This window comes from Rhinoraja longicauda, chromosome 33 (assembly GCF_053455715.1).
Source record: "Rhinoraja longicauda isolate Sanriku21f chromosome 33, sRhiLon1.1, whole genome shotgun sequence".
Taxonomy (NCBI): domain Eukaryota; kingdom Metazoa; phylum Chordata; class Chondrichthyes; order Rajiformes; family Arhynchobatidae; genus Rhinoraja; species Rhinoraja longicauda.
The window spans coordinates 23,628,340-23,644,346 of NC_135985.1; the positions used below are offsets into that span (position 1 = coordinate 23,628,340).

The window sequence follows — 16,007 nt, forward strand, 5'->3', positions numbered from 1 at the left end:
AAATGGGAGGTGCTTATCTACAAGTTGATCCAAAGTGTGGCTGCAAAGTTACTGCCACCCAAACAGACAAACAACGTCCAGCCTGACATGCACAAAACCACTTGGACAAACTAAGCTGATGGGAGACCCTTTTTAAAATTGTGTTGCAGGATAAGGCCTTTGCTGGTCTGGAATGTACCACCCATCCGACCAACAACTGGAGAGCTGTCCTGGGCTACTATCTGCCTCATTGGAGACCCTCGGACTATCTTTAGACTCAGAAGGCTGGAGTAACTCAGCGGGTCAGGCAGCATCTCTGGAGGAAAGGAATAAATGAAGGGTCTCGACCCGAAACGTCGCCCATTCCTTCTCTCCTGAGATGCTGCCTGACCTGCTGACTTACTCCAGCATTTTGTGAATAAATACCTTCTTGCACATTTGATCGGACTTTACTGGACTTTATTTAGCACAAATGTTATTCACGTTATTTGTACACTGTGAATGGCTCGATTGTAATCACGTATTGCCTTTCCGCAGACTGGTGAGCATGCAACAAAAGCTTTTCACTGTACCCCAGTGCAGGTGATGCTAAACTGAGCTCAAACTCATCACTGACCACCCAGCCCTAAATTATAGGTAGACTCAGAATGCTGGAGTAACTCAGCGGGTCAGGCAGCATCTCAGGAGAGAAGGAATGGGTGACGTTTCAGGTCGAGACCCTTCACCAGCCTGAAGAAGGGTCTCGGCCCACAACGTCACCCACTCCTTCTCTCTCTCGAGATGCTGCCTGACCCGCTGAGTTACTCCAGCATTTTGTGTCTACATTCGATTTAAACCGGCATCTGCAGCTTTTTTTCCTACACATCCCTAAATTATCTCGGGTTGGTAATGGTAGGCTGCCCTGGAGAATCATGTGGGGAAAATCTCTCCCCCCACCTCTCACCCCCTCCCCCACCTCTCCCCACCCGCTCCCCCAACTCTCCCCACCCCCTCCCCACCTCTCCCCACCCCCTCCCCACCCCCCAGTTGCGCAGTGTAGACAGTCCCATGGCTTTAGATCGAACTATGAAACACGTTGGCCGGTTATAGTTCCAAGTCAGGATTCTATGTGACATAGGAAGATCTGTAGTGTTCCATCTCCTGTTCCAACTGCCCTTGGACCTTCCTTGTGGAGTGGCCCGAGGTTTGAGGGTCATAAATCAATCAATGGCGTACATTTTTAGATCACACTCACTGCAGCCTGAGTGGTGGGGAAGGAGTTTAGCAGGGGGCTTTTCCATTGATCAGTTCTGATTGTTATTGGAGTAGCGTTTTTGTTTAGGTGATGAGATAGCTCCATATGAAACAAAAGCATGGTTGATGCACTGCTGAAGTATATCCCATCACACATCTCCACTATAGTCGACTATAATTTGAGGAAGGATATTCTTGCTATTGAGGGCGTGCAGCGTAGGTTTACTAGGTTAATTCCCGGAATGGCGGGACTGTCATATGTTGAAAGACTGGAGCGACTAGGCTTGTATACACTGGAATTTAGAAGGATGAGAGGAGATCTTATCGAAACATATAAGATTATTAAGGGGTTGGACACATTAGAGGCAGGAAACATGTTCCCAATGTTGGGGGAGTCCAGAACCAGGGGCCACAGTTTAAGAATAAAGGGTAGGCCATTTAGGACTAAGATGAGGAAAAACCTTTTCAGTTAGAGAGTTGTGAATCTGTGGAATTCTCTGCCTCAGTAGGCAGTGGAGGCCAATTCTCTGAATGCATTCAAGAAAGAGCTAGATAGAGCTCTTAAGGATAGCGGAGTCAGGGGGTATGGGGGGAAGGCAGGAACAGGGTACTGATTGAGAATGATCAGCCATGATCACATTGAATGGCGGTGCTGGTTCGAAGGGCCGAATGGTCTCCTCCTGCACCTATTGTCTATTGTCTATCTATTGTCTATAGTCTCTAGCCCAGAGTTAGATGCACAGAGTCTCTTGCCCAGAGTAGGAGAATCGAGAACCAGAGGACATAGGTTTAAGGTGAAGAGGGTTAAAGTGAAAATTGAATAGGAATAGAAACATGGAAAATAGGTGCAGGAGGAGGCCATTTGGCCCTTCGAGCCAGCACCGCCATTCATTGTGATCATGGCTGATCATCTACGCCTAATCGAAGGCGTAACTTTTTCACACAAAGGGTGGTGGGTGTGTGGAACGAGCTGCCAGAGGAGGTAGTTGAGGCAGGGACTATCGCAACGTTTAAGAGACAATTAAACAGGTGCTTGGACAGGACAGGTTTAGAGGGATATGGACCAAACGCAGGCAGGTGGGACATGTTGGTCGGTGTGGGCAAATTGGTCCACTCTGTATGACTCTCTGACTCTCTTTAACTCTATCTGCCTGGTTTGAGGCTGGTATACTGGTAAAGATGCAACAGTCCAGCAACCATACACTTGCCCACATTGCTTCCTTTATTACCTAAACGAGACTAAAATGGCCAGTCATGGGTGTCCACACTACGTTTGCCTAGTAGATGTGAAATCAATGGTGCTTAGTTTGGACAGATCGGCTTTTGGCTGAGCAGGAACCTAGCCCTCTCCATCCAGGAGTAGTTCCAGCATGGCTCCAGTAGTTCCCCATTACAGGAAGGGTGAGGAGGCTTCAGAAATGGTGCAGAGGTTTACCATCCAGAGTGATGCCTGGACTCATAAGTTCAAGCAGCAGAATAAGGCCATTCGGCCCATCAAGCCTATTCGGCCATTCTATCGTGGCTGATCTATCTTTCCCTCTCAACCCCATTCTTCTGCCTTCTCCCCCTAAACCCCTGACACCCTTGGTTTGGTTTAGTTTAGTTTAGGTCAGAGATACGATGAAGAAACAAGCCCTTAGCGATCCCCGCACACTAACACAATCCTACACACACTGAGGGCAATTTTACATTTACACCTAGTCAATTAACCTACAAACCTGCACATCTTTGGAATGTGGGATGAAACCGAAGATCTCGTTGAAACCCACGCAGGTCACGGGGAGAACGTACAAACTCTGTACAGTCGGCACCCGCAGTCGGGATCGTACCCGGGTCTCTGGCGCTGTGAGGCTGCAACTCCATCGCTGCACCACCGTGCCGCTCGCTCAGGGGGTATCAGCTACAGGGAGAGGTCGGACAGACGAGAATTGTTTTCTCAGGAATGACAGAGGTTAAGGGGGAGACCTGATAGAAGGGTATCAGATGATGAGAGGCATAGATAGGGTAGAAAGTCAGAACCTTTTCTCAGGATAGAAATATTAAATACTAGAGGCCACAGCCTTAAGGACAGAGGGCCAAAGTTTAAAGGAGACGTGGGGGGCAAGTTCGTTTCCCCGCGGAGGCTGATGGGTGCCTGGAACACACTGCCAAGGCGATAGTTGAGGCAGATATGATAGTGGCAGTGAAGAGACTATTACACATTTGAATGAAGAGATATGGATTATGTGCAGGCAAATAAGAGTTGATCTTGGCATCATGTTTGGCACAGACATTGTGGGCCGAAGGGCCTGTTCCCGCACTGTGCTGTTCTATGTTGCTCAAGACTTAGTCCCGGCAAAAGATAAATCAATTCTTGCCCATTTGAACGCTGTTTGAGGGATTGGCCAACATGCAAAACCAGACCGGGTGGAACTTTCTGGAAAATCCACATCTGAAATGTGTGAGGAAGCTCAGCCTGGCTTTTCCAAATGTCCTTACGTTCACCTCTCACCTTTGAGAAGTTCATAGGACCGTTTCACGTCAAACTTCCTTGCTCTAATGAACCTCAGGAAGAACAAATCATCTTTGTCTTTTGTTTTCTCCAGCACGACCTTGGCAAACTCCTCTCCCGAGCTGGCGGAGTCCTGCACGAGGTTCTGAAGCTCTATCACACACGCCACCCGCTTCTCTTCTGTCTCGTTCAATTCATCCTTGGCCTGCGGAGGGAAAAGAAAGGTTCGAGTCGTTCTGCAGCAAGTTCTGTTGTCCAGTCTGTGCAGAGTTTTCTCTACAACCACTAGGCTGTTAAACCCGGCATCCTCCAAATAGGCTCCAAAGTATATAGACTTGGGGACATAATTTTTGCACTATTATTGAATATGTTGTTAGGGCTTAAAGTTCTGAGCTGTAGGTAAGATAAGAAAATAACTGCAGATGCTGGTACAAATCGAAGGTATTTATTCACAAAATGCTGGAGTAACTCAGCAGGTCAGGCAGCATCTCTGGAGAGAAGGAATGGGTGACGTTTCAGGTCGAGTCTGAAGAAGGGTCTCGACCCGAAACGTCACCCATTCCTTCTCTCCAGAGATGCTGCCGGACCTGCTGAGTTACTCCAGCATTTTGTGAATAAATACCTTTGAGCTGTAGGTAAAGTTGATCAGGCTGGGACTCTATTCCCTGGAGCGCAGGAGGATGAGGGGTGATCTCATAGAGGTGTCTAAAATCATGAGAGGAACAGATCGAGTGGATGCACAGTCTCTTGCCCAGAGTAGGGGAATCGAGGACCAGAGGGCATAGGTTTAAGGTGATGGGGGAAGGATTTTATAGGAATCTGAGAGGTAACTTTTTCACACAAAGGGTGGTGGGTGTATGGAACAAGCTGCCAGAGGAGGTAGTTGAGGCAGGGACTATCACAACGTTTAAGAAACAATTAGACAGCTATACGGATAGGGCAGGTTTAGAGGGAATTGGGCCAAATGCAGGCAAGTAGAACTAGTGTAGATGGGACATTGTTGGCCAGTGTGGGCAAGTTGGGCCTAAGGGCCTGCTTCCACACTATGAATATTTATTTGACTGTGTTTTATACTGAACTTTCTTTTGTTGTTTATTATGGGTTTTACAGAATATTATATTTGCATATCTGTTGTGCTGCTGTGAGTAAGAATTTCATTGTTCCATTTCGGGACATATGACAATAAAACGCTCTTGACTAGAAGTGAATAGGCTGGTGGGAGAGGGGGTGGGAGTGATGGTGAGGTGGTAAGCCAATCTCTATCTCTGTTAAATTTCCTCTGAAATTTTCCCGTCTCCACCCCTTTCCGCCTTCCGCAGAGACCGTTCTCTCTGATACTCCCTGGTTAAATCATCCCTTCCCACCCAAACCACCCCCTCCCCTGGTACCTTCCCCTGCAGCCGCAGAAGATGCAACACCTGTCCCTGTACCTCCTCCCTCGACTCTGCCCAGAGACCCCGACAGGTGAGGCAGAGGTTCACTTGCATCTCCTCCAACCTCATCTACTGTATCCATTGTTCAAGATGTGGACTCTTATACATCGGCGAGACCAAACGCAGACCGGGCGATCGTTTCACGGAACACCTTCGCTCAGCCCGCCTGAACCCACCTGATCTCCAGGTTGCTGGACACTTTAATTCTCCTTCCCATTCCCACACAGACCTTTCTGTTCTTGGTCGCCTCCATCGTCAGAGTGAAGCCAAACACAAATTGGAGGAACAGTATCTCAAATTTCGCTTGGGCAGCTTACAGCCCAGTGGTGCAAACATTGATTCCTCTCACTTCAGGCAGCCCCGGCATTCCCTCTCTCTCTCTCTATCCCTCCCCCACCCAAGTCGCACCAGCTTCTCGGTTTCACACAACAAACAGCTTACAATGGCCTGCTTCCTTTATCATCATCACTTTTATGCATATCTTTCATTCATTGTTAGACAATAGACAATAGGTGCAGGAGTAGGTCGTTCGGCCCTTCGAGCCAGCACCGCCATTCACTGTGATTATGGTTGATCATCCACAATCAGTACCCCGTTCCTGCCTTCTCCCCATACCCCCTGACTCCACTATCCTTAAGAGCTCTATCTTGCTCTCTCTAGAAAGCATCCAGAGAATTGGCCTCCACTGCCTTCTGAGGCAGAGAATTCCATAAATTCACAACTCTCTGGGTGAAAACATTTTTCCTCATCTCCGTTCAAAATAGCCTACCTCTTATTCTTAAACTGTGGCCCCTGGTTCTGGACTCCCCCAACATCTATATCTCTCGTTTCCCTTACCCCTAACCAGTCTGAAGAAGGGTCTCGAGCTGAAACGTCACCCATTCCTTCTCTGCAGAGATGCTGCCTGACCTGCTGAGTTACTCCAGCATTTTGTGTCTATCTCCTTTATGTTATTGACTAAGCACTCTATAAGAGATGGAAGGTCTGGGAAATTAGAGTTTAGTTTAGTTTAGTTTAGTTTAGTTTAGTTTAGTTTAATTTAGTTTAGTTTAGTTTAGTTTAGTTTAGTTTAGTTTAGTTTAGTTTAGTTTAGAGATGCATCGTGGAAATGTGACCCTTTGTCCACTAAGTGCACACCCATACATTAGTTCCGTCCTACAAACTGGAGACAATTTACAGAAGCCAATTAGCCTACAAACCCGCACATCTTTGGAGTGTGGGAGGAGACCAGAGCACCCGGAGAAAACCCACGAGGTCATGGGTAGAATGTACAAACTCCATACAGAAGGCACCCGTAGTCAGAATGGAACCATGGTCTCTGGCGCTGTGAGGCAGCAAGTTTAGTGAGTCAGGGTTGTAGGTGGTCAGGACTTGTCAGAGCTGGGTGGCATGGTGGCACAGCGCCAGAGACCCGGGTTCGATCCTGACTACGGGCGCTGTCTGTACGGAGTTCTCCCCGTGACCGGCGTGGGTTCTCTCCGGGTGCTCCGGTTTCCTCCCACACTCCAAAGACGTGGAGGTCTGCAGGTTAATTGGCTAGTTACAATGGTGAATTGCGTTAGTGCGCGGGGACCCGTGTTAACGGTTGGCGCGGACTCGGCGGGACCAAGCCGTATCTCTAAACTAAACTAAGCTGAACTAATCAGTGAAGGAAAGGTCATTGCAAATGTAGAGCTAGAGTTACTTAGTTCAACTTTGAACCTTTCTTCGTGTCAAGCAACACGCACAGAGCCTGTTCAGTGACACTCATACAAAACAGATGGCCATGGAACTCTAATCCTGACCTGACATCATGAAGTGGACTGACTCCTATTCAAAGGAGAATGAAGATCGCCCATTTAAAAGAGCAGCTATCTGTGTGGATTTGACAGCAAGCCTCCAGCTTGTTCTACACTGTTTAGGAGGCATGAGATTATTTTTTTCAGATCTCTGCCTTTGAAGCTGAGCTTGAGGCAATGGGACATCTCCCAAGGATGTTTTTGGTCACTTGATAAGCAGATGTTTCCGTCTAAGTAACGCTCACTATCAGTCAACTAGGGACCCAACATCCAGCCATGAGCACAGGCAGATATTGAACTGCTAGTATTTCACCTCTCTTCACTCTAAGACAGGCCTTTCCTTCTGAAAAGCAACAACAACAAAAAAACTGCAGACGCTGGGAACAAGAAATAAACAACAGAAAATGCTGGGAACACTCAGCAGGTCAGGCAGCATCTGTGGAAAGTGAATCAGTGAACATTTCAGATTCCAGGATCTGTGAAGAAGGGTCTCGACCCAGAACATCACCCATTCCTTTTCTCCAGAGATGCTGCCTGAGCCGCTGAGTTACTCCAGCTCTTTGTGTCTATCATCTAGAATAGAAGAATAGTTCCTTTATTGTCATTGTAACATGAGCCATGTACAACGAAATTGTAAAATGTCAGCCAGTCAGTGCACCATTCAAACATTTCTAAAAGCTAACGATACATACAAGGTAAAATATTTAAAAAAAGATAAACAACTAAAATAAATATCATGAAAATAGCACGCATAAACACCCAACCCTACATCCTTCTGTCGATTTCACAGTCTCTTATTATGTATCGCCCCTGCGTTCCTTGGCGGCTACATTTAGTGCCTTTATAGCAGTGGGGTAAAAACTATTTTTAAGTCTGTTTGTCCTTGTCCTTGTAGATCTGTACCGTCTGCCTGACGGTAACAGTTCAAACAGGGAGTGTCCGGGGTGGGAAATGTCCTTTATAATACTCTGGGATTTTTTGATGCAGCGGGAACTGTGTAAGTCCTCTGGGCGTTGTCAATGGCCCTCTGGAGCGCTTTCCTCTGAGCCGCTGTGCAGCTGGTGTACCATACGCATACACAGTATGTTAGGATGCTCTCAATGTAGCACCGATAAAAGGACAACAGCAGTCTCTGAGTGATGTTATTCTTCCTGAGCACCCTCAGGAAGTGCAGTCTCTGCTGGACCTTTTTCAGCAGCGCAGAGGTGTTCACGCTCCACGTCAGGTCCTCCTCAATATGGATTCCCAGGAAGCGGAAATCCGCCACCCTCTCCACACAGTCCCCTCTGATAGTTAATGGTACCATGTCCGTTTTATTCTTTCTGAAGTCTATTATTATTTCCTTTGTCTTTAAGGTGTTGAGGAGCAGGTTATTTTCTCCACACCACACTGTCAGCTGCTCCGCCTCATCCCGGTAGGCGTACTCGTCCCCCCCGGTGATGAGTCCCACCACCGTAGTGTCATCCGCAAATTTGACAATGGTGTTGCTGTGGTGGGCGGGGGTGCAGTCATGTGTATAGATGGTGTAGAGCAGGGGGCTCAGCACGCAGCCCTGTGGAGAGCCGGTACTGAGGCTGAGGGCCGTGGATGTGTGATGGCCCACTCTGACTCTCTGGCTGCGAGCTGACAGGAAGCTATTTATCCACATGCAGGTGGAGTGTGGAAGTCCCAAGTCCCCCAGTTTGTCCACCAGTTTATGGGGAAGGATTGTATTAAAGGCAGAGCTGTAGTCCACAAAGAGCATCCGCACGTAGCTCCCCGGCTGCTCCAGGTGGAACAGTGCAGCATGGAGGGCTGTGGCTATAGCGTCCTCTGTGGATCTATTCGCTCTGTACGCAAACTGGTGGGGGTCAAAGCTTCGGGGCAGGAGTGATGTGATATGACCCCGGACCAGTTTTTCAAAACACTTCATCACCACTGGTGTGAGTGCGACTGGCCGGTAGTCGTTGAGGCTGGAAATGTGGGGTTTTTTGGGCAAGGGGACTATGATTGCGGACTTCAGACAGGATGGAACAGTGGACTGGGCCAGAGACTGGTTGAAAATCCTCGTACAGACTCCAGCCAGCTGGTCAGCGCAGTCCTTCAGCACGCGTCCAGAGACGCCGTCGGGTCCAGTAGCCTTCCTTGGATTGATGGCCCGCAGCGTGCGCCTCACCTCATGCTCCTCTATCTTGAGGGTTAGGCTGCTGTGGACCATGTGGTGTGATATGGCTGTCTCGGGTGGCTCCACTTCAAAGCGAGCAAAGAAGAGGTTCAGCTCCTCTGCCAACGAGGCGTCACCTTCAGCAGCTCCAAGGTTGGTCTTATAGTTGGTTAGATACTGGATCCCCTGCCACACCTGCCTGCTGTTGTTACTGTCCAGGTGGTCCTCTATCTTCCTCCTGTAGTCTAATTTGGCCTCTCTGATGCCTCTCTTCAGGTTAGCTCGGGCCATGCTGTATAAAGCCCTATCGCCAGACCTAAAAGCAGTGTTCCTCTCTTTTAACAGCCGCTGGACCTCCCTGGAGTACTGTGCGCAGTTTTGGTCTCCTGTTTTGAGGAAGGACGTCCTTGCTATTGAGGCAGTGCAGCGTAGGTTCACCAGGTTAATCCCCGCTATAGCGGGACTGTCATATGAGGAAAGATTGGAAAGACTGGGCTTGTATTCACTAGAGTTTAGAAGGATGAGAGGGGGATCTTATAGAGACGTATTAAAATTATAAAAGGACTGGACAAGCTTGGTGCAGGAAAAATGTTCCCAATGTTGGGCGAGTCCAGAACCAGAGGACACAGTCTAAGAATAAGGGGGAGGCCATTTAAAATTGAGGTGAGAAGACATTTTTTCACCCAGAGAGTTGTGAATTTGTGGAATTCTCTGCCACAGAGGGCAGTGGAGGCCAATTCACTGGATGAATTTAAAAGAGAGTTAGATAGAGCTCTACGGGCTCATGGGATCAATGAATATGGGGAGAAGGCAGGCACAGGTTACTGATTGTGGATGATCAGCCACGATCACAATGAATGGTGATGCTGGCTCGAAGGGCCGAATGGTCTCCTCCTGCACCTATTTTTTATGTCTATGTCTATGTCTATGTCTATGTCTATGTCTATCTTCACCTATTACCTGCCATGCTCTGTCCTGCCCCTATTCTCTTCCAGATTTCTTCCCCCCTTCCCCCTTTACAATCAGTCTCAGCTACTCCAGCACTCTGTGTCTTCCTTCATCAGAACAGAAAGAGTGAAAGAGAAAGGGAAGGGTCTCGACCCGAAACGTCACCCATTCCTTCTCTCCAGAGATGCTGCCTGTCCCGCTCAGTTACTCCAGCTTTTTGTGTCTACCTTACTATTTTTCTGTGTAAAGTAATACATTACACAGTCATAGGAACTTAATCCTATCTTAACTGCTCCATCATTTCACCCAAAAGAACAATTCATCATCACTGTTTAGTTTAGATTAGTTTAGTTTAGTTTAGTTTAGTTTAGTTTAGTGGTACAGCGCGGAAACAGGCCCTTCGGCCCACCGAGTCTGCGCCAACCAGCCATCCCCACACATTAACACTATCCTACACACACTAGGGACAATTTACACTTTGACCAAGCCAATTAACCTACAAACCTGTACGTCTTTTGAGTGTGGGAGCAAACTGGAGCTTCTTGAGAAAACCCACGCAGGTCACGGGGAGAACGTACAAACTCCGTACAGACAGCACCCGTAGTCAGGATTGAACCCTGGCGCTGTAAGGCAGCAACTCTACCGCTGCGCCACCTATAGTTCAGAACCCGACTCACTGTAACTTTGCAAATACAAATGCATTCACATTTATGTCATGTGCATAGTGTATACTTGTAATTGTCTGTATCCATCCTTGCCCCATCTACAAAATACTAACTTGTTCCCCCCCTCTCTGTTCCTGTTAAAATGTTCCAACTTGAAATTTTAACCATTTATTTTTCGACCTGCTCAGTGTTTACGTCTTCTGTCTTTATTTCAGATTCTCAGCATCTGCCATATTTTGACTTTCATCCAGTGTTTGTGTGTGAGTTCATGATGCCGCTTGATGTGTGCAGAGATGCGTGTGCACGTGTGTGTGCGTGTGTGTGTGTGTGTGTGTGTGCGTGTGCGTGTGCGTGTGTGTGCGTGCATGTTTGCGTGTGTGCATGTGCGTGCGTGTGTGCGTGTGTGTATGTTCATGCATGTATATGCGTGTCTGTGTGCGGGCGCGTTTAAGTTTGAGTTTGAGTTCAGTTTATTGGTACAGTGAAAAGCTTTTGTTGTGTACTAACAAGTCAGTGGAAAGACAATGCATGAGCCATCCACTGTGTACAGATACATTATAAAAGGAATAACGTGAATAATGTTTTGTGCAAGATAAAGTCCAGTAAAGTTTGATCAAAAATAATCTGAGGGTTTCCAACGTTGTTAATGTTGTAGTTGTTCGTCCTTCGGGTTGGAAGATGACCATGACTTCACTTTCAGTTGGATGATTGGTGACTGTGGGTCCGGAAGTGACTGGTGAGGCCAATCCGGGCCCGGAAGGCATGCCCACACGTAGGACACAAGTGGATGGGTGCTGCAGTGGAAGTGGAGGTAGCCCGGGCCTTGCGCGCGGTGCGTTTCCTCTGGGCCTCTGCAGTGCGTCTGTTCTCTGCTGCACGGGTTCCTGTGGTGAGCTTGCTACGCCAGGTTGGACGGTCCAGAGCAAGAGACTCCCAAGTGCTGAGGTTGATGTCCAAGTCTTTGAGGGACACTTTGAGGCAGTCCTTAAACCGTTTCTTCTGTCCTCCTACTGAGCGCTTGCCCTGACACAGTTCTCCATACAGAAGCTGTTTTGGCAGTCGATTCTCGGGCATTCTGACGACATGGCCTGCCCATCTGGCTTGAGCTTTCCGTAGGAGGGTGTGGACCCTGGGGATTCCGGCCCGTTCCAAGACCTCTGTGTCGGGAATTTTGTCCTGCCACCTGATGTGAAGGAGTCTGCGTAGGCAGCTCAAGTGGTTGAGCTGTTTGGCATGTCTGCTGTAGACAGTCCAGGTCTCACTGGCATAGAGAAGAGTGGTGAGTACCACTGCACGGTAGACCTTCAGCTTGGTGGTAAGGCTCAGTCCTCTCCGCTCCTAAACATTCCCACGGAGTCGCCCAAAGGCAGCGCTGGCATTGGCCATCCTGTTGTTGACCTCAGCGTCAATGTTCACCACTCGAGAGAGTGTACTACCCAGATAGGTAAAGCTGTCGACTGCCTGTAGATTCTGCCCCTTCACCATGATGTGTGGTTCCTGGTAGGGCTCTCCAGGCGCGGGCTGGTACATAACTTCTAATGGAGAGACCTAGGCCTGTGAGAAGCAGTCCATTTCATGCTGCATCTTCTGCTCTGTGCTGGCGTTGAAGGCCAAGGTAGGAACCAATGAGGTAGATAGTAGCTCAGGACTGCTCGCTAGTTGTTGGTTCAGTTGCCTGATGACAGCTAGGAAGAAACTGTCCCTAAATCTGGTATAGTTTTCACACTTCTATACCATTGCGCATGTGTGCACGTGTGCCTGTGTGTGTTTGTGCATGTATGCATGTGTGTATGTGTGTGTATGTACATGTGTGTGCGTGTGCATTTGTGCGGCATGTGTGTGCATATGTCTGTGTGTATGCATGTGTATATGCATATGTGTATGCATGTGTGCGTGCATGTGTGGGTGTGTGTGCGCGCGTGTGTGTGTGGGTGTGTGTGCGCCTGTGTGTGTGCGTGCGTGTGTGTGTGTGCGTGCATGTGTGTGTGCGCGTGTGTGCGTGCATGTGTGCGCCCGTGTATGTGTGCGTGCATGCATGTGTGTGTGTGCGCCTGTGTGTGTGCATGTGTGTGTGTGTGTTTGTGTGTGTGCGTGTGCATGTGTGTGCATGTGCGTGTGTGTGTGCGTGTGTGTGTGTGTGTGTGAGCGCGTGCGTGTGTGTGTGCGCGTGCATGTGCGTGTGTGCGCGTGCATGTGCGTGTGTGTGTGTGTGTGTGCGTGCGTGTGTGTGTGTGTGCGTGCGTGTGTGCGTGTGTGCGTGTGTGTGTAGTGTGTGCGTGTGCGGTGCGTGAGTGCGGATGTTTGTCCACTGATATCTGACCGTGTAGTTCCAGACAGCGGCTAACACCACCGCTGTTTCCTACGTTGTGATGGCACATTCATTTTCTTGACCTTTAAAGGTCATCAGTTGTTTTTCTCTAGCCTAAGGAAATGACCTTTGTTCAATGATTGGCCTTGAAAATAAAGGTAACCCTGTGGCAATGAAAGAGAAATGGCAAAGTATCATTTGTGGCAGCGTTGATTTTTTGTAAAATATTCAAAACAACAAAATAATAATTGTCTTTATATCAATCTACCTGCTGTCTTTGACAAACACAGTAAAGTACGTGAATAAACCTAAAGTACTTTTGCTTCCTCAAGCATGAATCAAACTGCATCATCCCCACCACTCTGTGTTCTGCTTCCAGCCAAATATTTAGTTCCCAAATGTAGTCTCCCTAAACTAAATTGTCTGTGCCTTGGCTGAGAAAGAAAAACATCATGTTTTAACCAGCCTGCTGACTAACCCTGATGTATCTAGGGACAGGTATGTGTGTGTGTGTGTGTGTGTGTGTGTGTGTGTGTGTGTGTGTGTGTGTGTGTGTGTGTGTGTGTGTGTGTGTGTGTGTGTGTGTGTGTGTGTGTGTGTGTCTGTGTGAGAGCGTGTATGTGTGTGTGTGTATGTGTGTGAGCATATGCATGTGTGTTTGTATGTATGTGAGATGTGTATGTGTCTGCATAGTATATGCAGTGTACGTGTGTGTAGTATGTGTATGTGCGCAGTGTGTGTTTGTGTGTGTGTAGTACATGCAGTATATGTGTGCTGTGGGTGTGAAGTATATGCAGTGTTTTACATTGTGCATCCATGTAGTATATCAGGTGTACGTGTAGTATATGTGGTGTGCGTGCGTGCGTGCGTGTGCATGTGTGTGCGTGTGTGTGTGCATGTGTGCGTGTGTGTGTGCCTGTGTGTGTGTGCATGTGCATGCGAGTATGTGTGTGCGCCTGTGTGCATATGTGTGTGCGCGTGTGTGTGTGCGCGTATGTGTGCGCATGTGTGTGTGCATGCGAGTATGTGTGTGTGTGTGTGTGTGTGCGCGCGTGTGTGTGTGCGTGTACGTGTGTGTGCGTGTGTGCATGTGTGTGTGCCTGTGCGTGTGTGCATGTGCATGCGAGTATGTGTGTGCGCCTGTGTGCGTGTGCATGTGTGTGTGTGCATGTCTGTGTGTGTGCGTGTGCGTGCGTGCGTGCGAGTGTGTGTGCGTGTGCGTGTGCGTGTGTGTGTGTGTGTGTGTGTGTATGTGTGTGTGCGTGTGTGTGTGTGTGTGTGTGTGTGTGTGTGTGTGCGTGTGTGTGTGTGTGTGTGTGTGCGCGCGCGTGTGTGTGTGTGTGTGTGTGTGTGTGCACGTGTGTGTGTGTGTGTGTGTGTGTGTGTGTGTGTGTGTGTGTGTGTGTGTGTGTGTGTGTGTGTGTGTGTGTGTGTGTGTGTATGTGTGTGTCCGTGTCCCAGGGCGAGCGTTCACTGACCTTCTGTAGTGTGTGAGGGGGCAGCTGCTCACATCTGCCAAACACTGGCCCATGGTCCTTGGTGGTGAGATGGTCAAGTTTAGTGCGCAGTGCTTGCTCCTCCTCAGAGACCATCCGGAACGTTCCCGTCTGCTAACGACAAAAATAACAGTGAAATTATAAGCTGCTAAACAATGTGACCAAGAACAGAAGGCACAAAGTGCTGGAGTTACTCAACGGGCCAGGCAGCATCTCTGGAGAACAGGCTGTTCCCTGGAGCAGTGGGGGATGAGAGGGGATCTAGAGGTGTACAAAGTCATGAGCAGAATAGATAGGGTAAATGCACAGTCTTTTTCTTAGGGTAGGGCAATCATGAACCAGTGAACAAAGGTGTAAGGTGAGAGGGGAAAGATTTGATAGGAACCTGAGGGGCAACTTTCTCACACAAATAGTGGTGGTGTATGGAACGAGCTGCCAGAGGAGGTAGTTCGGTCAGGTACAATAATAACATTTAACAGACAATTGGACAGGTACATGAAGAGGAAAGGGTTAGAGGGATATGGGCAAAATGCAGGCAGGTGAGACTGGCATTAGTGGGACATCTTGGCCTGCATGGAGAAGTTGGGCCGAGGGGTTTATTTACATTGTCTCCATTTCTCCCCAACATGGATAGGTGACATTTTGGGAAGAGTCACAACCTAAAACGTCATCTGTCCATCTTCTCCACGGATGCTGCCTGACCCGCTGAGTTACTCCAGCACTTTGAATAATTCCTTTTTGTAAAATAGCATCTGCAGTTCCCTGCGTCTCCAAACAATGTGACCAGATATGGTCAGCAGAGGTGGGATAAGTCATTGTCTGACGTACACACATCAACATGAATTGTTCATCAGGGGCCCACACTTTATAAAGATTTTTTTATTTCAGCAATTTTCATCTATGATAAAACAATTGTACCGGGCCTTGGTGAGACCACATCTGGAGTATTGTGTGCAGTTGTGGTCTCCTAATTTGAGGAAGGACATCCTTGCTGTTGAGGCAGTGCAGCGTAGGTTCACGAGGTTAATCCCCGGGATGGCGGGACTGTCATATGAGGAAAGATTGGAAAGACTGGGCTTGTATTCACTAGAATTTAGAAGGATGAGAGGGGATCTTATAGAAACGTGTGAAATTACAAAAGGATTGGACAAGCATGATGCAGGAAAAATGTTCCCAATGTTGGGGGAGTCCAGAACCAGGGGCCTCAGTCTAAGAATAAAGGGGAGGCCATTTAAAACTGGGATGAGAAAGAAAAATTCACCCAGAGTTGTGAATTTGTGGAATTTTCTACTACAGAAGGCAGTGGAGGCCAATTCATTGGATGAATTTAAAAGAGAGTTGGATAGAGCTCTAGGGGCTAGTGGAATCAAGGAATATGGGGAGAAGGCAGGCACAGGTTACTGATTGTGGATGATCAACCATGATCACAATGAATGGCGGTGCTGGCTCGAAGGGCCAAATGGCCTCCTTCTACACCTATTTTCCATGTTTCTATGTTTTCTATATTAATTAACTATGTTAGCTGGTGACAGA

At 48.2% G+C, this 16,007-nt stretch overlaps 1 protein-coding gene across 5 annotated transcripts in view; it reads right to left on the reverse strand.

The window, feature by feature from the left end:
* The window catches only part of LOC144608978 (retinaldehyde-binding protein 1-like), a 51,442-nt gene that overhangs the window by 16,245 nt on the left and 19,190 nt on the right, over positions 1-16,007 (reverse strand). For 3 of the 5 annotated variants that reach the window (XM_078427261.1, XM_078427265.1, XM_078427260.1), the window contains exons 3-4: positions 14,457-14,588; positions 3,704-3,908 (exon numbers count right to left, since the gene is read on the reverse strand). In XM_078427261.1, the coding sequence (XP_078283387.1) occupies positions 3,704-3,908; positions 14,457-14,588 (337 nt within the window). The remainder of the gene's footprint in view (positions 1-3,703; positions 3,909-14,456; positions 14,589-16,007) is intronic. The other 2 variants (XM_078427262.1, XM_078427264.1) reach the window with 1 other exon arrangement.